A 24,049-nucleotide genomic window follows, 5' to 3' on the forward strand; every position below is an offset into this window, starting at 1 on the left:
TGTAATTATTTAAATGAATAATCCAGCTTTTATAATTACATAAGGGTCTTTCCTTGTGCTATGAGTGTGTGAGATATTTCATGTTTTCATACCGGCTTTTATCATTTTAATGCAGGATTTATTACAATTCAGACATACAGATGCAAATTGACACAGAAAGGTTATTGTATTTATACTTTTAATGCCCTACTTTAGTTGTAATTGACTTTTGATTAAGTTCTGTATTATGAAGTCAAATAACTTTAAACATAAATAAAGTTTTATAACTTTGATGTATATCTATAATTGTGATATAACTGAATCATAGAAAAGTTTTACGAGTCAAGATTCGGATCATAAATCCACTCACACGTGGCCTGGTGAACCTCACCCATTGCCAGCTTTGGGGAAGGCCCTATATGAGTATAATACTGTACTGGACATGCTGTTGGCTGTAGATTGAAAAAAACGGAACAGCTGCATTCTGGGGCTTGAAGTCCATCTCGGAGCCCACGCTGGTGTAGCCATCCAATAGTGAAATACGATACGAACTACATGTCCCATGATGCCTCAGCGCAAACTGTACTGTCCAACACCTGATTGTCAACAGAGTAGCGATGTCTGCCGTTAGCAGGGAAGAAAGGCTCTCAAAGATGGAGAACGAAGAGAAAACTTCTTCTGTGTCTAACAGGTAAAAAAAAACGGGTTGACTTTAGGGTTATATTTGAGAATCGTTGGAATCACATGAAGATTTTCTGGGTGACTTTTTTTTTTTTTTTTTTTTTTTTTACGTAACGTTAAGCATCTTTACGGAAACACGACCTGTCACATTGTGTGCCTTAATGGGTAGCTTTTAATATCTTGCATAAAAAAATATGTCGCTGTAAGGGAAGCCAGGAAGTGTAATAATTAGTTTATTACACATATCATACTTTAGACTACTTTAGGTTAAGTCGCTTTGTCCACTCTCTCACTTGACTGTTAGCTAGAGTTATATTTTACACGAGGTGCCCTCCTAAAATAACTTCATTGTCATCTTTTAAAACCAGGAAGACACTACACTAAACGGTATTTGCTCAAAATAGGCTAACGTATTTTAACGTTTGACGGGTATAGCTATAGGTAAAATAATATCCTGAATAAATATGAGAAAATGAAGAGAGATTTAGCAGAGGGGCGAAGCGTGGCAGGGTTTACACTATTGCTACTGCAGTATGAGTAAGTCCTCCGTTTAGGGGAAATTACAAGACCACAGAAAGGAAATTCATTGTTGGTGACTAATACCGTATCCGAATATGCATACAGATGTCTAATTTTCAGACTGACCCAGTTTGTTAGCTCTCTGTAACCACCCACAGTTAAACCAGCCTTCATCTCGGTACCTTGCTAAGCCACCAGAGGGTGTTACTGCATTGGTCTATCCACTGAGGGTTTGCTCCTATCAAAGAGCCACTATCACAAGCTTTTAAAGTTATACTCACATGGTCACATCCGACATAGTAAAGCCTTAATGACATTAATATAGCTGCTTCAATGCTTCAAAAAGTGAAAAAGAGGTGCTTGGTAATAATCAGTTAGGAGATGTGTGTAAACATACAGACTTGTAAGTATACTTTGATGTGAAATTGGCAGAAATTTGTGATCACATGGAATACGGAAAGCTCTGTCATCAGGTGAATATAATGTGATCCAACACAAAAGCACCATAAACTATGCCCTCAAAAGTTTCCTCCCTAACATAAGGAAATGAATCAATTGCATGCATGTTTTCCAGTTATTTTGTCCACCCCATATATATATATATATCTTCTTATGTAACTCTGCTCTTGTTTCTAAAATAGATCAGAATAAGCATTTGGAATTTGGGTCATGTCAAAATATTATATACCGTCATGGCCTCTCTGAAGTGTCACTTCCATTTTTCATTGAAGACATTGTTTCTTTAATGATTAAATTAAAAGTTTAAATTACTCTAGACTTTAGAGACAAATTGATCTGTCCCATATTATGTTTTTATGTTATATACAGTATATTATGTCGTTAATATTTGTCTCACTGTACTTACAATATTGGTAAGTTTCACTTCATCTCCAGCCTATAACCCTTCTGTGCGTCTCTGTAGCCGTACAGAGACTGCTGAATGTTTGGCATAGCAACCAGTTCAGGATTCTTGTTGCGATATGGCTTTCTTGCGTTGCAGCTGTCTTCAGAGAGCAGTTTAAAGTAACACCGACAGTCCCAGAACTACCCTGAAGATGAGAGAAAAACACTGAATTCCCTTGTGTCTCTCCCTTGTGGTTTTCACGAGGAAGTAAACAGAAATGAGGTCTTGTCAAGTCCATACTCCAAATATTTGGGGATGCTTAAATGTTGGTTCAAATCATATTTAGTCACTTCTAAGAGCGGTGTGGTTCTTAAGCTGTGGCCTGCACAGTTCTTGGGTTTGTTTTTGCTGCGTCGGAAAACAATTAATCTGTCTCCTCTGATCTCTGAGAATAATGATTTGTTTGTCTGTACAAGTTGTGGCCCAGGAGGAGTGTGTGTGTGTGTGTGTGTTTATGTGTTGTACTTGTGCGTTGCTCAGGGCTGTTCCTCAGACTGTCAGCTGATAGAGCAGCAGAGGTAGTGTTGGGTTTCATCATGCTGTTTATACCGCACTCTTCATAGTGAGTGAAGTTAGGGAGGGGCCAGCGCTGTGTGTGGGTGTGTGTGTGTGCTGGCTGTCATGCTGACGTCTCCAGACTCTGGTGTAAGGCACACAGAGACATGGTGAGTCCCTGCAGGGGAAAAGCACATCTCCTCCCCTCTGCCGTTCCCTTTTCCCTTCTCCCTTCTCCCTCCCACCATTTCTCCCTCTCTTCACCTCCCCAATGCAGCCTGAAGGATCTCTGTTTTGAATACAAACAACTGCATCAACATCAGAGGAGAATAACGACTGGCTGTTGGTCTGCTCCTGCTCTTGTCTTTTTCAGTTTTTCAGTTTCCTTCCAGTCTGTTTCTCAGCGTCTCTGTCGCTCTCTTCTGATTCTTATTTAACTCCGGCCACATATTGCGCAACTGACTGTCAAAGACAGATGACCCCAAGCTTGGCATGTGTGTGTTTATGTGTGTGTGTGTGTGCCAGGAGTGGGAAGGTCTGGCTCTAACCTGATGCTATTAATACCACCTAATGAACATAATCTGGAGGGTAGGTTATCCTCTTACATTTGTTGGCTGAGGGGAGGAGTGGAGAGCGAGTGAAAGAGGAGGGAAAAGCTTTGCTGTAGTTTCACACTGAGTGCACACTCTCTCTACCAAGCTGCATTGACTTCTCTCTCTCACCTTTTTGCTCCAGTGAATTGAAAGCTAAACAGATGTTTAAAGTTTCGTTTCTCATCCAAGCTGATCCCCCTATATATTTCCCAACCTCTCTCTCTCTCTCTCTCTGGATGTGTTGCACCAGAGGGAAGTGCTGTTAAGTGCTTTATTGTGCTTGAGTGAATATATAAATACCTGTTGGCAGTAATATAAGATTAAAACACAACTTGCGAAGTACCTACGTTGGAAGCCTCCTTTATATTTTCTCCAGTTATGAACTCTCTACCGGCTTACTCAGGAGCTAGAATATCTGGCTGTTGGACTTTAAGATCTGATGGCAGGTAAGTGCATTTTATGTATTTATACATTTTTTTCTTTTTTTTCTTTTATACGATTAATTGTGTATTCTTGCACGACTGTCTTATGTAACGTTTTAGATACTGTCTTCAAAATGTGGATGAACAGGAGTGGCTACTCCAGTCTCTACTGCTCTGGAATATAGCCTGAAGGTTTTTGTTGACATGCTTTGGGAAAGTTTGCATCTGTGACTCAGAAATACAAATTTAGTGTTAGTGACTGCAATGATATGACCTCTGTGCAGTTTCAGTGGGGTTGTATTGTGATAATATGACCGTGTTACATTTTACAAAATGTTTTTCCAAATTAAGTTGTAAGCAAGTTGTAACTAAAACTTGAGCAAGAGGTTTCGTCAGGTGTCACTAGAATGCAGTTTATTTCGATGAATATCAAAGATTAATTTTATGAATCCATGAAAACCATAGATAAAAAACAACATAAAACCATATTCCGTAATAAAACTGTTGAAAAATGTTTCAAAAAACCATCTGACATCTGACTAAACATGTGAAGAACAACATAAAATCAGACTAAGTTTAAAATAAATTGGTTGTTTTGGTTGTACTGTTATACTGCCTGTGGGATAAAAGATAGAGAATACTGTTAATGTGTGACCAGGACACAAAATTAGCAACAGCCACCAGCCAAATGCTGGTGAAATATGCAACTGGCTGGCAAATTTCCTTCACTCACCAGCCAAAGAAACAATGGTAGTCTGTTGAGTGACTGGTAAAATTTGAACATTCACTAGCCATTTGGCCGGTGGACAAAAAAGTTGATTTTGCACCCTGTGTGTGACAGGTGGTCTTTATGTGATTTTTCAAACATTTAAATATATATCATCATATATTTGGAAAACATTCTTATTAATGCTGTTCTCTTGATTATCACCCAGCCCTAACCCAAACTGAAATGCAAAGTTGCAGTCATGCTTCATAAATGTTAGTTTTAGGTAGGTTGAGTTCATGTACAATATGTGTGAGCCATTATGCTTTTGTGTTGTTTTTTTATAGTTGATCTTTGGATCGCTGGAAGCCAATAAGTCAACAAGTTTTTCTAAGACAGAAACAACTTGTAGTGTAAGACATGACCCTGTGTCACATTTACTATTATTATCCTTAACCATTGCTGACCTTAGGGGTTAAGCACCGCAAAGAGTCTTTTCACAGTCTGGTCTCAGGTACCCTGCACTGTGAACCCTTTTCTTTACACAGTGTTGCATTCTTATATCCGTGTACTGTAATGTTTAGAGTACTGTGACTGTTGGTGTCGACAAGTGGATGATTCAGCATAGTCAACTAGGCTAATCTTTTATGGCACCCTGGTTTGTTTTTAACTGATAACCCAGCTGGAGTGTGCTATGCCTCATGCATGGTCTATGTGTTCTTTCAGTCCCAGCCTGCTCCCTGGTTTCATCCACATGCAGGTGACCCTGGTGCGATAAGATAAATTTTTACTTTCTGTCTTGCATGTTTGTTTCACCTCTGATCTCCTGATACTCTACCTGGGGAGGTGTATGGCCTATATAAAGATGTGAAAGCTGAGAGTTGACTGGATAACAGCAAAATAGACAGAAGGAATATCTACAACTGCTCATTGACACATCGTACTATCATAATGGCATCTGGGTTTTTACAGACCTCACTGGGTGAAGTGTTGATGTCTCGGATAATGCAGTAAGTGTTGCTATCACCCATTTTCAGGTTAGGCAACTATCTCAAAGATACCTGTGTTTGTAATACAACCAAGGCAGCATTTGTTTTGGTGACACTCCTTAATGATATTCTTGTGCTACTTGTTATTATTATTGTGACATCAGTGAATTAAAAGTGATTGGTTACTGATGATTTCCAAGTTGTTTTTCTTCAAGCTATAATATTCTGTATAGATTATGCACCACAGATGCTTCCTCTGACTTTCTCAGACCAGATTCTTGTCAGAAGGCTGAAGCAACCTTTCCAGGGGAAGTTGGATTGTAGAGGGGTTACTCAGCAATGTGTTAGACCAGCTCTTTGTATCGTTGTTCTCTGCTCTGAATCTAAATTAGCCATAACCATTAACAGAATGTTAATGCTCATGCTTCTTCATTTTCCTCCAGTCAAGTCATAAAATTTAACTCTTCTTCTCTGGGTGGTACAATTAGGAACTTCATTGTCAGATACTGTTACAAATTAGGTTGAAAAGCAGTTGCACAAGTTTGTTCTCACTGCTTTTTTGTTTTGAAATGCAAGACATTTGCGCTAAGTGTTACACAAGGTTTTTGTTTGTGGAAATGTGGTCATTAGTTGTTGTATTGTTATGGTGTCGAGCAGGAGATGTGAATGAGGGTTGTGTTTCATTTGAATAGTCTATACAAATTCACTCCAAGAGCCTCATACCTTTTGGCTTGTTGTCATTTGTTTATATGGACTTTTTTATCTTGTTATATGTTATAACTTATCATTACAGTGATCTTAGTCATTGTAACAGCCTCAGCATATTGCATGTACACATGATTCAGTTGCACAATTGATTGTCGGACTGTACTTGTGTAGCTGATTCAACATTTTTGCACAAAGTTAACATATAGTGTACTTTGGTACTGCAGTACAAGATTCACCTGGTGAAGGTATGAAAACTAAACATTAACCCAGCACAGTAGGTAACAGGATACTTGCTCAGTCTTGTTTACTGTCAGTTAACTGGGACACCTTTCTTTACAGTCAATTCTAGTAACACACCCAAACTGTCTTTGTGGTGGTGACACATTGTGTTGTAACAGGGAGGAGGTTTCATTTAATTAAAGATTGTCCTTGATTGTTCTTTTTGTTGTGTTAGTGTCTTATTAACATGACTGGTATGTTATTGTTGTACCTCATTGCCTGATTTAATACCAGCTTCTTTCTTTTAAGCTTATATTGAAGGTTTTTCAAATGCAACTTGTGACACAAGGACACTAATAGGCAGGTGTTGTATCTTTTCCGTATGTAGTTTATCAAGTAAAATCAGAATCCCCACCACACTGTAACCCAAAGTTGTTTTATTATTGAACACTATATAAAACATAATTGTTTATAATGATGGTACCTGCAAAACATAGACAACATTTCCTCCTTTTAAAGGTGTATAGGCTTGTATGCAAAACCAGCAAGTGTCCAGTTTAAAAAAAAAAAAAAAAAAAACACCAACCAAAGGTCAAAAAAAGTTATAAATGTGTGCTTTACTAAACAGTGATGGTGTGCTCTGTTGTGTGTCTATTGCTTCACAGTGGAGGTGGTGAGGGATCACTGGACCGGCTCCTCCCCTCAGTAAGCACAGGCCTTTCACCCAGGAAAAGGACCACCAGCCAGTGTAAGTCCGAGCCTCCTCTCCTACGCACCTCCAAACGAACCATCTACACCGCCGGTCGCCCGCCCTGGTACAACGAACATGGAACACAGTCCAAAGAGGCCTTCGTCATCGGTAGGACACTTAAAAAAGATGCACACCATGATGTTACAACACAAATGTTTTCTTTTCTTCTATATATTTGTTTTATTGAGAGTGCATTCTGCCATAAATAGCAATGTCACACATCAGAATATACACTTACAGTACAGTGCCGATACTTAAAAGTACATCTTTTTAAGAGTGAGTTCTCAAATGTGAAGGACAAAAGCAGCCCTACACTGGATCAATATCTTATAAACTGAGTACTTACTAGTACACCTTTGAACTTACATGTCTCTGAGACAGGAATATTTATGTGTTGGAAATAAAATGAACTGATTTCCTGTGTAAGTAGATAAAAAGTGTCTTCTGCAGAAATCAGCAATTGCCATAATCATGACTAATGGATATTGACAAGCTCATTCAGTGTCATTATTGACATTTTAACTGAGTTAGAGGTGGCTCCCCTTTGCTGCCGAGTTATTGGACAAGAAAATGTGTTTCGCACAAGAGAAACGGAAAAAATTCCTTCACCTGTTAATGGGGTTGTTTACGTTGAACGAGACCATGGTCTCTGTTTCTGCCTGCCTGTCTATATGCAAATGATAGCCTAAAGCACCCTCAACATGCACTTAACAGGGTGTTATGTCATGCTGGCACTTCCCACCATGCAAAGGTATGTTGCTATTAAACATGTTTGCGAAATACACTGAATGTCTTTATGTCAATATACTGTCACAGGCCTGTGTGGTGGCAGTGCTTCAGGAAAGACGACCGTGGCCAGGAAAATCATTGAAGCTCTAGATGTTCCATGGGTTGTACTACTCTCAATGGACTCCTTTTACAAGGTGTGCATTCTCCTGCAGCTGCAGACCTGTTCATATGAATTGTAATTAGGGGTTATGATACAGGAATCCTCTCATTTGATATATATCATATGATTTTGACATATTTGTGCATTTCGCTCCAGATTATTTTAGACTCTAGAGATTAAAATCTTGGCATGAAGTCCAAGAAATCACTTGTTCCTTTTATCATTATTTCATCTCTGTCTTGTGTGGCTGCTAACCCTCCAGTGGCCTGAGGTGAGGATAGCAAAGAGTGACACTTGAGTGCAGAGGACAAAGTGAAAGAGAAAAAAGTAGGATTCCCTTTGGATCCCAGAGGGAAAATGAGCATAAGAGGAGTGACTGGAGAGAAAGGAGACAGACAGGATAAAATATTACAAGGCAGATGAGTTAAAAGAGAAACACAGTGCTTAGTGTATTGGGGAGAGAAAGAGTGGTTGAGAGCAATCAAGCAAGAGCCATCATTCCTGCCCCTCCATACCACCACCCACTCTCTGGTTATGTAATCCTGTCACAATCTGACAGCAGAGGTTCAGACTGAGCAGAGTAGGAGGGATTTACCAGTGACCAGTGGCACTGTAGCCCCCAGCAAGTGCCAGTTTGCACACTGCATTGCCAGAGGTCGGCATCCGAAACACTTGCTGTGGAATTTATCTGTTTTGAAATTCATATCTCCTGTTCTTCTGTTGGGAAGAGGTCAAGTAGGGGATGCCTCGTGTTTGCTCACAGCCGCCAGCGAACCTGTAACATCAGTTTATCATATTAAGAGGGTAATCTGTTCACTTGAGAAGGGGGTGTTGCTGCTCTGAAACGGCCAAATACCAGGTCTGGGGTTTTAATGCTCAACCATCCTAAGGGCACACACACACACATACCACCTGGTACAGACGTCACAGTGGCGCATGATGTTCTCCTAAATTTAGGTCTACTAACTTCAACTGCTCTTGAACAGTGATCTGTGTGCAAGTGTTTCTGCACAAGATTTGAGCATGTATACTTCTGATATTAGAATTCATTTCTGCAATATCGTTTCACCACTTTTTGTCCTTGATATGCCAATGTTAATATGTGAGTCTAAGCAAAAACCAGAGACTGAGAGACAGCGGAAGCACTTTTCAGTATTTCGCTCAGGAAGTCTGTTTGTATTGTGCTTGGAAAGCATTATTGTTTTGGCAAGGTTACTGTAAAGTCATTCCACTGATGAGATTGTTGTCCTCAGGTCCTGTCCTCAGAAGAGCAGACCCTGGCTGCCAGTAACGACTACAACTTTGACCACCCTGACGCCTTTGACTTTGATTTGCTGACACACACCCTGCGCAAACTCAAACAGGGCAAGAGTGTAAAAATCCCTGTGTATGATTTCACAACTCATGGGAGACAGAAGGAGTGGGTAAGGTTGAATGCACACGTCCAAACACGAGGCAACGCCTTTTGTAAATTAAGTAGCATGTCCGAATTACTGCATATAATCTCAGTTTCTCGATTACCTAAGAGGGATTTAATGCTCCTCGCTTAGAGTCACATTGCAAATGTGCTACTCCAGATGGTCACTGACAAACCATTATTGTGATTTGTCCCATGATCATGAGGATTGTTGCAATATATTTAGGAGTATACTGTCTGTATATCATGCACTGTGTTTTGTCTGTATATTGTACTGTAACACTACATGCATGTGTATCCACCACAGAAAACGGTATATGGAGCCAGTGTTATCATCTTCGAGGGAATCATGGCCTTTGCAGATAAAATGCTCTTGCAGGTAGGGCAGGTTTATATCCTCTAACATATTCAGCTGGTCACTGGAAGGTTCTGGCGTCAGATGTATTTTTATCTGTGCATATGGCCAAACATGTTTTTCTGTGCATAAGTGGAGCGTGACTTTTTTCTATTTCATTCACTGACACCAACCAGTATTGTCTATGCAAAAAAAGCTGAGCAAGTGATTTAAATGTAAACAATTTAAAATACAGGATTGGCACAGTATTAGCTAATCACAGATATATCAGTATCGGTGTATATGTTTACTGGTCCACTAAGTGCCAAGAAATTGCAATGCAAACCATATGTTTGAAGTGCTGCAGAAATAATGTCTACATCACAGTTTGTCCACCAGAGAGCGCTGACACGTTTATTTTTCAACTGTAAAATGTGATTCGTTTACTGGATCTTTATCAAAAACGTTTGTCGGCTTCTTGTTGGAACCTGTTGCTTCCAATTACATCCAAATTGATTGACAGGTATTTTAATACGCACACTAATGCAACTAGGTTAATGTTGTCAGGTGCTCTTTAAGTTTGTTTATATCAGAGTAATTATAAGCATCGGAGAAAAACAGGCCAGTTGAGTTGAAACACACAAAATGCTACAAATCTAACTGTTCGATAACATAATATACATATGAATATGAATGTAGCTGCGATTTATATAATTACAAAAACACATTGGCTTTTTAATCTTGCTTTCTGGACATAATTAGGCGAAACACATACCTGCTTTAACGAGCTGCTGTTTGTCAAAAATAAACAGAATAAATTATTAATATTAAGAGTCACCAGCTCCAGTATGGTAATTTATTTTAAAAGAAAACAGTGTTTCAGCAGCTACATTGCCCTTGTCTGTGTTAATATTTGCATTTATCCATATTAAAATAATTTCAAGACACGTTTTTTTCTGAGAATTTCTTGTCAAGAAAAATTAAATATCAATTGAATTCAACTTTCAAGCAAATGTCTTTACACATGTGGTTTGCAGTACTATTTCATGATACAACTAAAATTGTCTGCTGCTCGAGTTTGACCTTAAACACCAAGAAGAAGCTAAAAATAGAATCAAGAAGGTATATTCAGCTTGCTGTTTTTCTGATCTCTTCTTTCTGTGAGTGTATGTTATAAGATGTGTGTTCAGCTAAACATTTTCTCTGTGTTTCATGTTTTCATTTCAGTTGCTGGATATGAAGATCTTCGTGGAAACAGACTCTGACATCCGGCTGGTGCGGCGGCTGAGGAGGGACATTACAGAAAGGGGTCGAGACATCGAGGGTGTCATCAAACAGTACAACAAGTTTGTCAAGCCGGCCTTTGAGCAATACATTGAACCCACCATGAGACTGGCTGATATTGTGGTGCCACGTGGTGCGTTCATACACACATACAGTATATTTACATAGCTACTGCTACGACACTAGCAATATAAGAAAAGGAATAACCTCTTTAAGTTCTGTGTATGTGAAATTTAGTTAAATTTTCTTGCATGTTACTGCTGTTAAATTAATTAAGTCACTCTATGTTTTCAATGCCCGTGATTTCAGTTTAACACCATGTATCTCTGTTTTTCCTCCTGTCAGGTGGCGGTAACATGGTGGCCATCGATTTGATTGTACAGCATGTCCACAGTCAGCTGGAGGAGGTACTTACACACACACACACACCACTCTCACACACAGAAAATGTATAATGCTGGTTTAATATGTGTGGATATTGTATAAGCAGAGCATTGTGGCCCTTCATCCTTGCTGGTGATATTTAGTATTTGTTTGGTTTTTTTTTGACTCAGTGCAGCTTACTGTTAGAACTGAAAGGTTATTTGTTGTACTGTAAGGATGATCAGCACTTGTCATTATTGGACAGTAATTACAAGCTTCAACAGTCCCTCTAGTGGATAGAAAACGCACTGCACAGACCTCAGGGGAGAACGAATGTGCATGATGGCTGAGAATGGAAAAATCAGATAGAGATAGATTATTTAACTAAATTCTGTGATAACAATTGTTAATGTGGTTATTTATGTTACTCTCAAGAAATATTAGGTGGTAATATTAGGTGATGTTACACAAAGTAACAACAACTATTAAGTATTTATATATATATTTAAGTCTATATGTGTTTTCAGGTGAATTGAAGTTATCATCATAATGTATTATTGTGGAACCATTAAATACTCCTACACAATGATGTGCTATAAATTGTGCAACCCAAATAGAAATCCTGTTTCCATGGTTCAGGTTCATAGTGCTAATTCATGGCATGACAAACACCGTCTAACACATCCGAGACGTTTCATAATTACTCTATAGATACTGATATAGATATAGACACTGTGCTGTATTTTTAACTTTTGGATTTGTTGTTCAACATGCACTAATTGTCACCAAAGGCACATTTTTGCACGTATGGAACTGTTAGTGAAAGAGTTTGCTTTAGTTCCTTCCCTCAATACACGCACACACACACAGTAACACAGTAACACACAAGATGCTGATGAACTGCTCTCTCACTCTCCCCCCCCCCCCCCCCCCCCCATCCCTCTCATCCCAAACCCCTCCATGGCTCACAGCGAGAGCTCAGCGTCAGGTAGAGTGGCCTTTATGCTGTCTATCATTCTCTCCTCACCATCTGCCCTGTTCCCCAACCGCTCCGGCTTCTTACTGTCAGGGAGAGAAAAACAAGGCCGCAAAACCAACCTCTACCTTCCACTGATCTGCTGGCTGCCATGAGACATCACCAGGCGGCAGCCTTGTATCTGTAGATCAAATATGACTAATTAGTGATCAGTTATAAAACTCTGATATAAAATTGTGCCAAAACATGATCCACACCGTCATGGAATAAATATGGAAAATACATAAAAGCTGCTGTCGACAAAGTCAAGTTTAGAGCAAAAGTTTGGAAGTGGTGCGGTGCAGCCAGCATTTAATGTAAAGATGTTGGTTTTCCCTCTCTCTGCCTTTTAGAGAAATGACAACTCACACTCTTCCTGCCTTCTGTGTCTAAAAATACACCTATGAGTCAAGTCACTGACCCCTCCTTTCGGCGGCAACAAGAATAAGAGAGAGAGTGACTATAACAGAAAGCGAGAGAGAGGAAGCTCTCTCTACAGCTATTGTTGACTATCACATACCTCCGCCACAGAGAAAGTTTCCAATACCCTACTACAAAGCGCTGAGTTTTTCCATTGAATGTCGGCCACAGTATCTAAGAGAGAGAGAGAGAGGAAGTGAGCTTGGTGTCTGTCTTTAGACACAGGATGTGCTGGGGCCTGTGAGCTGAAATACCATCTTTGACTGTTCTACATGGTGAAAAAGTGACAGCCGCACGATAGCTTGTGCATCACCCACGCATACAAACAATAGATGCACGTGTATAGATATCACAATTTGATCCAAAACTGATTGTTCTCTCTTTTAGCCTTGCGTCAGTAAAAATCTTTATGAGACGTGGCCTTATACTTTATTTCCAAGATTCAAGATGTTTATTGTCACTCCGGTTATACATGGATAATTATATACCATTATATAAAAAGATATATAAAATATAATAACAAAATATAAAAAAGCAATAAAAATATGAATATACATTATATTTTCATTTCATTCATCTCATTTCTTCGAAGTATCATTATACATACAACAAGTTATAACCAAAACATGACTTTAAATGGTAGTTCACATGTGGTAAACGTACTTCCGAGACGTTTGACATTTTCGAGCCTCAGCTGTCACACTTTTCGCTGTGTGTGATAATCTCTTCATCCCTTCATCCACCTGATGTTGTGTCTCTTCTCATTTTTTTCCTCCTCTTATCTGTTGTTCCTCGTCTTTTTTTTTTTGTGTCCTCTGTGTTGTGATTGTTGTGTTTCGTCGAAAAAAAACTCTCCCCCGTAGAGGAAACTTCGCTGGGATATGTGAGCAGATTTGCTATGATTTCTCTTTTCTTTGCATCTGGCTAGTGTGTATCTCAGTGGCATTGTTGGTACTGGACATGTTTAGACTCATACACTGCGATGCCAGTCAACATGACTGCATCAATGAGTATTTGTAACAGTGTGTCTGTTCCTCAGGTTAGAGCCCAGGTTAGACCTAGGCTAACAAAATATACAAACCTTGTGTGGAATTATTACAGGTAGTAGAGACATGGAAAATAACAAGGATGCATCTTATTTACAGTCAAATTTTCCGTTATTTCAAACAAGTTTTTAAATTAATCAGTTTTAATTCTTGAACTGTTTTTTTTCCATTATCATGGTCTCTGCGCTGTAATTTTCCACTAAAATTCTCAACACTGGCACTGTTTGCTTTGCAATTTTTTGTGTGTCTGCTTTTTCCCCAAACAATCCTATTATAGTGGTTACAAACTATCAATATCAACTTTGCTTTAATTACCACTGAAAATTATTTGTGACTTTTTGCATGTACTTACAAGTCTTTTTTTTTTTTTTTTTTTTTGCGTGTGTGTTTGCGTGTTTGAACGTGCATACAGTACGTGTGTACACGCTTGTGTGTGAACTTGCACATTCTGTACACGTACAGAAAAGTGTCAAATGCATTTATGTTCATGTGTATTGTATTTATGTCTCTGTCCATCTTCCCCCTTTCCTCTCACCCCCGCACCACCCTCGCTCTACTATTTGTTGCTGTGGTTACAGGGCAGCCCTGGCTTCTGCACATCAGGCCCAACCCCTCCCCCAGACTCTCAGTGTGCTAGAGAGCACACCCCAGGTCAGGGGCATGCACACTATCATCAGGTAAAAATAAGAAACAGGATGTGTTACATTAACAACTGCATCTGTTCCATTAAAAACATCAGCTAAATGTTGTATAAATGTTGTATCTTTCTTTTACTTGTCAACACTTTTAGAAACAAGGAAACCAGCCGTGATGAGTTCATCTTCTACTCCAAGAGATTGATGCGATTGTTGATCGAGCGAGCACTCTCCTTCCTCCCCTCACAGGTGCCAAAGACTGAGATATTCTGTTAATTAATTCATAGCATGAAGGTTCTGTAATCCGTTTTATTAAGTAGGACACTGACTGAATCATTACATACCTGGGCGTAGATGGAGACATGTGTAGGAGAATGAAAGTGTGAGATAACCAATGGATAGACAGACAGTAAGAGAGAGATACAATATGCAGCCTTGAAATGGAGAAAGAATATTAACAGCTGAGTATTAAAAGACAAAGGTTTGCATTTGCTAAAAAAAGAATCAGATATACACAGAGTGGCCTGCAGCACAAGTATGGAAACTTATCAAGTCACCACAATGGAAAGTTTTCATACCTTAAAAAGATACATGTTTGCTTTTCACAAACACACGCACACATCAAACAAGGAGTGACACAATCTGCTTCATCGGAAATAAACCATAGCTGGTCACAAACTATTTCTCTGACTTGTGTAGTACAGCACTGTGCTCACACTCTTATGATTTTTTTAATATTATCTCAGGTCCACATAGTCCAGACCCCCCAGGGAGAGGATTATGAAGGCAGGACTTTCCACGGGAAGAGGGTGAGTGAACTCCATTTACTTCCTGCCGTCTTCTCTGACAACTTTTTTTTTTTTATTTTAAAAACCATTCAGAGGAGTTTTGTCTCTATCCAAACTGATGCAATTAACCTCTGTTTAATTTTTTTTCCCTCTTTTTTGTTTTTCTACAGATCACAGGCGTGTCCATCTTACGAGCCGGGGAGACCATGGAGCCGGCTCTGAGGGCCGTCTGCAAAGACGTCCGCATCGGCAAGATCCTTATCCAGACCAATCAGGACACAGGAGAACCAGAGGTGCAGATTTAAATTAATGGCATATGGGTTATAGTACTTCAAAACTGTAGCACATTCTTGCGTTTAACTGTGTAAAACATTTTCCTGTCTCTGTCCTACATACGCCTGCAACGTCCAAATATAGCAGCTATCACTTTTTTTTAAAATAGTATGTGTTTAGTTACACTTTATTAATATCTCACACTGTGTTGTTTAACTATATGTCCTTTCAAGGAAATGTTGGGGTTGGGGGATTTCTGCATAATGCCACCTACAAAAAAGCCACAGGATATAGGTACTGGTCATGTATGTTATATTTTGGTATTAACCCACATCCTTTGTCTAAACATTTTCAGCTTCATTACCTGCGTCTACCGAAAGACATTAGTGAAGATCACGTGATTCTTATGGACTGTACTGTGTCCACTGGAGCTGCCGCCATGATGGCTGTACGAGTCCTACTGGTGGGTGCACCGGATTGTTCGTCTTGCATGAAATGAATTGCATTGTCCACATGTAGCATTTTTTTTTTTCATGGGTATGTTTTCTCTTTCAGGACCATGATGTACAGGAGGACAAAATCCTGCTGGTGTCTTTGCTAATGGCTGAAATGGGAGTTCATTCAGTGGCCTACGCGTTCCCACAGGTCAAGATCATCACCACAGCTGTCGACAAGAAGGTCAATGACCTTTTCCACATCATACCTGGCATCGGTGAGTAAAGCTTAGAAAACAATATGAAAGTGTGTAAGACATTTAGATTGTTTGATTTAACTGATGTTTTGGTTTTTTTTTGTCCTTGTAGGAAACTTTGGGGATCGATACTTTGGAACAGATGCACCCCCTGACTGGAGTGACGAAGACACAGATGAGCCTAGTTACTGATCCAGTTATTGGCAGTGCACTAACTTATTGGGTGATTCAGGGCTGTGCCCCTCGGAGGACAATGTGAGGACATGCTCTAAGCCTCTGTCGGGCTGTAATGTACATCTCTCAGGGGCCAAACAAGGTGCCCTGAAAAATAAACTGCAAACAGGACAAAACATTGCTTATGTACAGTCCCCCTGTTGAAACGTTTAAATTATATTATTTTATCTTTTATGTACATGCTGTTGTGGAAAGTTGTGATATGAAGTTTAAAATATTTTTATATGTACAGAATGTTATTAAGTCCAAATATTTTATTTTGGTGTTTAGATTGTGACAATCTCTGTGTTGAAATTTGCAAACATGTTATTTTAAGAAGATATATAGATATATAGATATATATATATATATATATATAGCCTTAAGCCGTGTACTGTGGACGACACAACTGAATGTGAATATGAACGTGCCGTAAAGGAGGAAAAAAAAGCTTTTAAGGTTATTTTCTACCCCACAACTTTCACAAAAGTTAAATTGGAACAAGAACTTGTTGTTACTCAACTTCCATCGCCATGAGCACTTTCTGAAGGACCATTCAATCGGAAAATGTGTAGGTGTATGTCTTTTTTTTTTTTTTTTTTTTTTTAGCTGTCTGGTTCACCCTTTTCCTTCTCTGTGGATGCTGACCTAACCCGTTGAAAAGGGTATTGAAAACTGTATTTCATTGTACCACTAAAAGTGCGCACTTGTGGTGTATATTTATGCAGCATGTCCCTCATTTACATGTTTTTACTATGGATAGACCTGACCAGTCAGCAGGCAAGTCATACATATTTTTGCAGCTATGAAAATGGGTCATCAGATTCACACAAACACAGATGAAGTGTTTATTTCAGTCTTACACGTCCTGTTTTTCACCTCTGTTTTTCATGCAGTAGACAGGATTGTTTGTTAAAGAAATGTGGGTACATACAGCATGAATTGATTAACATATGAACATCTACATTTGAAAAACTGGAGTCTTCACAAATTCCTTTTAGTGCCTGATCTTTTTACTTGGTGTTTGTATTGAATGAAATGAATTTAATCAGCTGTTTAAATACGGTGCCTAATTAATATCGCCTTGTACTTTGAAGAAAGACTGTTTGCTAGACATGGGGTTGCCCTCCACAGTGTTTATCCATATGGTTATTTGAGCTAATGCAATGAGACATCAGAGGGAGAGGAGTGCTGCAAGTTCATTTTGATATCATGAAATACTGACTTTGGTATTGAGTTACAGTAAAAATCATTTTCCACTAGTTCACAATTAATTATCATACAGTATTTACATTTCTTAGAAGTTCAACATCCCTCATTTGCTTTATTACCTAAAGGTACATTATGAGGAAGAAAAAAATGATGCCTTGAAAATTGAACTCTGTACATCCATGTTGACAGTGGCTGCAGATACTGTGATTGCTGTTGGCTCAGCCTTCCCATTTAGTCACCTGCTAAACTGAACAGCATGTGCTTGCTGCTGAATGTAACTGTTAGCAAGTCACATTACAGTCTGTACAGAAAATCCACTGTTTTATGTTCACCATTTCTGCTGCATGTGTTTTTTATATATATTTAATAAAAGTGCAATAGAGCCTTTAAATTGCTTCTAGCGTATTATTTCATTTCTGTTAAGTACAACTTGTATTATATAGTGTTCACCACACAGATATTATATCTTAGCTAAAGTTCAAGTCATCTCTTAAGTGATTATCTGAAGTGATATATTTAAAAAAAACATCTTAAAGCACATCAAGTAAACCTCATCATGTTAAAAAACCCACATATTTTTCTCAAATATTTCAAGACAAAAGCAGACATTACTTAGACTTTGAATATGAACAGGAAGGATATTGTGGTTGTCCTCTTCTCATGGAAAGTAACCTTGATATCTTCCATCACTTTCCATAATTATCGCTGACAGCTGTCAAGATGTCAGCAACGGTAAAATATGACTGACACACATTTGATGAGGCTGATGGACAATTACAAACCAGCAGCCTATTAGACAGATATTGACCCACGAGAGCGGCATTTTCTGATGGAGGGGGTGTGAGGAGGACAGTCAAAAGACGCGAGAGAGCTAAGAATATCAGAAAGCTCATCAGCAAGACTTTTTTTTTTTTTATTTCCACTTACTGCTCTAGTTTATCGAGAGTTAACTCTGCGTATGTCAAAGATATGAAAGCTTTTAATTATAAAAATGTTAGTTGACTGAGTTTGGTGTAAAAAAAAAAAAAATCCCTACACACATAAACACACACACATACATACACATACAAATTCTATATTTCTGTACATGCTGACATTTACCTAAATAAGAGTTTTTAAATTCAGTTCAGATGTGTTTTTGTTTTTTAACGACAAAATGCACGAAAACATCATATTGGTCCTTTGAATGAAGATGTCAGTGGAAAGTTTACCACCAGCACTGACAAACAGGAAGGTGCTGTGTGTGTATGTGTGTGTGTATGTGTGTGAGAGTTGCATCCCCATTGGTAGTGTAGAGCATGATGAGGTCACAGCTTGGTTAAGACAGCAGGAGTGGCCATTATAACTCAGCAACCTGTGTTTCTTTTTCATCCTCATGTCACATTTGCTCCAGACTGCTCTGCTGTCTTCCTGTCTGCCGTTTTTTAGTCTTGACTTTATGTGATGAAGATTTCTTGAGATTGTTTTTTTGTTTTTTTTTTGTTTTTTTCTCTCTCTCCACTGTCTTCTTCATCTGGGTCTTGAGGAGTCAGAGGGTCTGCCATGTGGGTAAGAAGTATGCAGAAAAGACTTTGAAAGCTCTTAGAGACTTCACAAACTTGCCACAGTCCTCCATTATTGTAATGATTGTTGAAAGATGAAAGGGAGGAAATGCTGGAAAGTAACTATGTATTCATGGTTGTTATTTGTTTGGTTAATGTACTATATGGCAGTGAGTGTGTCTGGATTGTAAATGTGAAGTGATGGCATGAGTAGGCCAACACAGAACAGTGGCTTAATGCAGATAGTTCAGGATGAATTATTCAGACGGTGAAGTATTTCTGAATCATGTGAAGAGGTTTTTGGATTAGTCTGTTGAAGAGGGTAAAGTATTTTCTTTCCCTTCCTCTCCCTCCCTCTCCTTTCACTCTCTCTTTGTGCGTGTGCTCCTCTACTCTCCATCTACATTTATCATGAGTGTAAAAATTCTAAGATACTGGACTGCCCTCATAAAGTCAAGCCAGTGTGATTTAGATGTTTTTAATATGAGATGCAGCTTGTGCATTAGGCTTCGTTGGCTGAGTGTTTAATTGCTCTCTGAGTGGTTTCAGTGCAGGTTAGCTAACAACAGAGAGCCAGATGTGGTGTTAACCTTCTCACTGTATATTGTGCTCAGAGTTTTCTGAATGAGGAAAATTTATACAACTATGAGCCAGATATGTTTAAATGCACTAATTGTGGCTGTTGGTTGGTGATTAAAACCTCCATTTTATTGCAAGGAGGTGTAATATTTTCATTTCATCATTGTGCACAGCTTCTGTATCTTTTCTCTGTTAAAAACATACAAAACTATTCAGTGTTTTTTACATTAGGAAGTGAAATTATATTACCAAGATGAACAAAATGGCAGTTTAATCAATTAAGAAAAATACAATTTCTAAGTTTTTTTCTCCTTGGTTATTTTTGGCGCCAAAATCTTAACGTGACCATGCATACAGCACAAAATCTAAATTACTTTATATTAGAGATGTTGTGTTATTTTAATTTCTACTTTTATTTAATTAAGGTACAACATAGCAACAACAAATTAGTTCCTTTTGGTCACAAAAACCCAAAAACTTACAATAAAGCTAATTCCAGCAGACACTGTAATTACATCAAGGGCCATAAATTACAAACATTATGTGCTTCTGAAGATGGTAATTAGAAACATTGATGGACCAACAGAATTGTGTTTTTACAGTGTCTCTTTTCCATATTTTCATGAAGTGGATTTTGGTGTATGTGAAAATTTGTATTACGCAGAGGACAATAACGTCCACCATTGTATTAGCGAGAAGGTGCGCAATCGCAGGTGTGTAAACACATCTGGACCAGAATCATCCTCTGATGTACGTATTTTCCATCTTATTTATATACAAGTAAGTTTATTTTTGTGTGGTCACTGCGTACCGATGCTCACGGAGTGGCCTGAACTGGACACCCAGTCCTGTTTTAACTCTTGAGTGGTTCTTTCTAGGACTGTCCAACCTGAGAATGGTGATTTCAGGCTCAATCTCAGGTTCGTCAGCCCATGAAATGCTAACTCCCCCTCAGCAGAGTATGAGAAGAAACCCCCAAAACCTGCCTGGACTGTGGTGGAATATGTTTTCATATTCAAACAGCAAGGTTTTGAATTATCTGCTGACTAGACAGACAACTAGTACCCTTTTTTTTTTTTTTTTTTTTTTTAGGATTTTATCAATTTTGTGTTTCATGAATGTGAAGTAATTCATTACTATTTCATTTTATGGCTGCAATTATTATAACTTTAGTGTTTATTTTGGTCAAAATATATATTTATGGTTCCTCTCTAATTATATCGAATCAGGTTAAATACTTAATGTCAGCACAATGGAGAAAAATACTTATTCCACTTATTACAGCTTGTGTTGTTCAAAATAAATAACCCTCGACAGGGTATTTTGCCTTCACACAGAACGCTGCTGTTATAATGTTGAGATAAAACATGCAAAGAGCAACAATTTCCTCCAATATTACTCTGCTTATTAACCAGTAGAGGGAGCAATGTACACAAGAACCGGAGAGCAGAGGCCATTGCTTCTTGTGGAAATTATTTTTTATCAGTTAGATTTTAATCCCAAAAGAAAATCTCTAAATCATCCATCTAGTATTATTGTTAAGTGTTTTCATTATTTTTAAATGATAGAAAATGTATTTTTTGACAGTCGCCTTACATTCTGCTTTCGCGTTGTAACAACTGTCATGTGGCACACACCTGCCACAGCTAAAGTTTGATATTATTTTATAAAAAATAGAAGACAAAGAACTGTTTTCTTCAGTGATGTACTGATCCATGCTAAGAATGTGGTTTGGTACAAAGCGGCTCATAAATTCTGCTGTTCTCATTTGACATCTGTAGAACCTATAACGACTGCTGATTTCAGTTCATAATTATATTATCTCAGAATAGAAAAGATGACATAATTACATTACTGACATTTTAAAGGTGCAGGATAAGAAAGTATATCCATATACTTATATGATAAATTAAGTATATTCATACTTTCATACTGTATATGGGCTGCGTATACAAGTGTAATTTTATACTCATTTACTTTATCACCAACAATTAGGACAAACATCTGAGGAACTTTTTAAATAAATTACGATATTACTATTTTATATGTGCACCAACTTTATATTTGATTATATGTTTGTGTGTGTGTAACAGGAATAATTTTCGCTGCATCTATCATCTGCTTAAATAGATTAAGAGTCAAACATAAAATCAGAGTTTGCAACCAGGTAATTACGTTTTTTACTAATTTATTTACATTATATGCTTTTACTGATTGTAACACAAATGTAATTCAATTTGATTTACCGAATCACAGATAGAATATAAATTAGCAGTAAGGGTATAAAAACAGTGACATATATTACTTTCATGAAAATACAACACTACAAATGAAGTAAAATCCATCATTATCATTTCATATAGATAGACTCAGGGGAAAAAAAATATTGAAAAGGTATATCTTAATCCTTTTCTTAAAGCAATCCATGGATCAGAAGCATTGCAGCCTTTGCAGCATCTCATCTTGTACAAATGTAGCACTTTAGTTTCCTTTTCTTTCCTGAAACAAACTTCTAGACGGTTCTGGTTGCTGAGCTTGTCAGCTTTGTTACATCTCGTCGTTTTTGTCTCCTTGCTTTCTGAACTGTTTAATAAATCCAAAAATTCCATCAAAATATATTTTTTTTTTTAACAAGAAATTCCATAAACCATAGAGTTTGCGTGCATTCAGCTGCAGGATGGACGTTTTTTTTAAATCTGCGTTTCTGGAGTGAGTTCTGTACAGCGGCATGTTCATATCCTTTTAAGGCAATCAAATGCAATAGCCTTTTACATCCTGATCTCTCACTGAGATTAAACTGTAATTCAATCTAAAAATTACAGGTATAAAATGAAGTGCAAAATGAAGCAGATGAACCTCAATATATCCAATCAGATCTTTTCAAACTTGTTTTATATTTAGTAAGAAAGTTTCCAGTTCTATTTCCTATTAACTATCCCAGCAACTGTTTCCATACAAGATAAGTAAGCTCTTATCCACTTTACTATTTCCAGATAATGTTGCTCCTCAGAGAGTATGGCCTATATTCAGACTCGAGAAAATCCGCACAGTTAATGATGCAGAAAAATGACAAGTAAAATCGATGTAACTTCTCAATAGACTTTGGCATCTCTGACAATTTTGATTTTTTTTTTTTGTCCGGTGAAGCTGCAGACATTTTTCTGTTGTCTTATGATTTTGTAGAGAAGATGAGAGGAACATTGATGCAGCCTTATAAACTCAAGTGTGCTTCTTGTTTGATTGTGTGCTATAAATGTCCTTTATTGGCTTACATTGGTTTATATTGGTTTTCAGATATTTTACAAGGTCTTTATGTTAGCAACCCACCCTTCAGAAACTCTTTGTTCTACAGAGACACCAGGTGCACCCTGTCACATCCCTGCCAATATTTAAAGGACAATGGAGTGTTGCAATCTTTGCTTTTTGGTTTTCTTACTGCCGCAAACTCACGAGTCTTTATTCTGGTTTGCAGTAATTTTATCAGGACAACTGTGTTACAACTAAATGTATTCACGTCAGCTTTCCTTTGCCCATGAAAACTGATTTTACAAACACCCTTTCAGACGAAAATGGTTGTGTAGAAAATGGACCAGAGGAGTGTGTGACCCCATTGACCTTTCTTTCATCGGGGTTAAGGGTCAGATTGGGATCCAGCTCTCTGTGGAGAGATTAAACCCGGTCACCAAGGTAACATTATGTCCAACCGGTTTGACCAGGGTCACATCAGTGAATGCTGACTCTTATATTACACACTGACTTTGATTTTATGAGTGGAGAAGGAATTAAAAAACATACAAATCTGTGTATCTGTTCATTTTTAACTGTCTTTGTGTTTTACTGTTTATCTCAATTGATCAAAAATGTTTTAATAAAAGAAAGAAATTATTAACTATAATTTAAACGTGTCATTTGTGTGTGTGTGTGTGTGTGTGTGTGTGTGTGTGTGTGTGTGTGTGTGTGTGTGTGTGTGTGTACGTGTGTTTTCACACTAGCTCTCCTAGCTTTTACCCCACAGGATTCGCTTTGTGAGTCAGCCGACCGGGGTTGAAGGGTTTGAGCCACTTTGCCTGGGGTCAGTTTGCTGGGAATTAGTGAGTTGAATGAGCATGTGTGCAGACTGAAAAGCCAGATCATGGTGGAAAAGTGTGAGCTGAACTGAGTCTCAGAGAGGATGTTCAGGTCAGCTTATGTCATGTAAGGAAAGGTGGTTGAATTCATGTGCACTTATAAAAACTGTAAAAAGTATTGCTGCACGATCAGATAATTTGTTGTTGCTTTTTTCAAAGAACCATGCAGGCGGATTTGTGGTTAAATCTATTTCTACTTTTTTTTTTTTTTTCCTTGATTTAGATTTGGTTGATTTTTTTTTACTTTCCATGGAAC

The 24,049-nt window shown here is 38.1% G+C and overlaps 1 protein-coding gene across 5 annotated transcripts; it reads left to right on the top strand.

The window, feature by feature from the left end:
• Positions 1-537: 537 nt before the first annotated feature.
• uckl1b (uridine-cytidine kinase 1-like 1b) lies at positions 538-17,937 on the top strand. Of its 5 annotated transcripts, none has more exons than XM_067592477.1 (15): positions 538-670; positions 6,881-7,074; positions 7,783-7,889; positions 9,109-9,279; positions 9,580-9,651; positions 10,834-11,023; positions 11,236-11,297; positions 12,225-12,241; positions 14,313-14,411; positions 14,525-14,618; positions 15,116-15,178; positions 15,328-15,450; positions 15,786-15,893; positions 15,986-16,142; positions 16,234-17,937. In XM_067592477.1, exons 1-15 carry the CDS (start codon positions 597-599, stop codon positions 16,311-16,313), a joined length of 1,611 nt encoding a protein of 536 aa, XP_067448578.1. In that variant the 5' UTR covers positions 538-596; the 3' UTR covers positions 16,314-17,937. The 5 variants fall into 5 exon arrangements, with proteins under 5 accessions (XP_067448578.1, XP_067448577.1, XP_067448580.1 ...); XM_067592476.1 differs by lacking the exon at positions 12,225-12,241 and adding an exon at positions 13,552-13,571; XM_067592479.1 differs by lacking the exon at positions 538-670 and adding an exon at positions 3,178-3,617.
• The last annotated feature ends 6,112 nt before the right edge of the window (positions 17,938-24,049 follow it).

Source organism: Thunnus thynnus, chromosome 6 (assembly GCF_963924715.1).
Source record: "Thunnus thynnus chromosome 6, fThuThy2.1, whole genome shotgun sequence".
NCBI classification, from domain to species: Eukaryota; Metazoa; Chordata; class Actinopteri; order Scombriformes; family Scombridae; genus Thunnus; species Thunnus thynnus.

Excerpts from the sequence above, each read along its gene's own strand:
- uckl1b (XM_067592476.1), top strand. The coding sequence starts at position 597 with ATGTCTGCCGTTAGCAGGGAAGAAAGGCTCTCAAAGATGGAGAACGAA. Across the intron at positions 671-6,880 it reads ACTTCTTCTGTGTCTAACAG|TGGAGGTGGTGAGGGATCAC; the intron begins GTAAAAAAAAAC and ends ATTGCTTCACAG. Across the intron at positions 15,451-15,785 it reads AGGACACAGGAGAACCAGAG|CTTCATTACCTGCGTCTACC; the intron begins GTGCAGATTTAA and ends AAACATTTTCAG.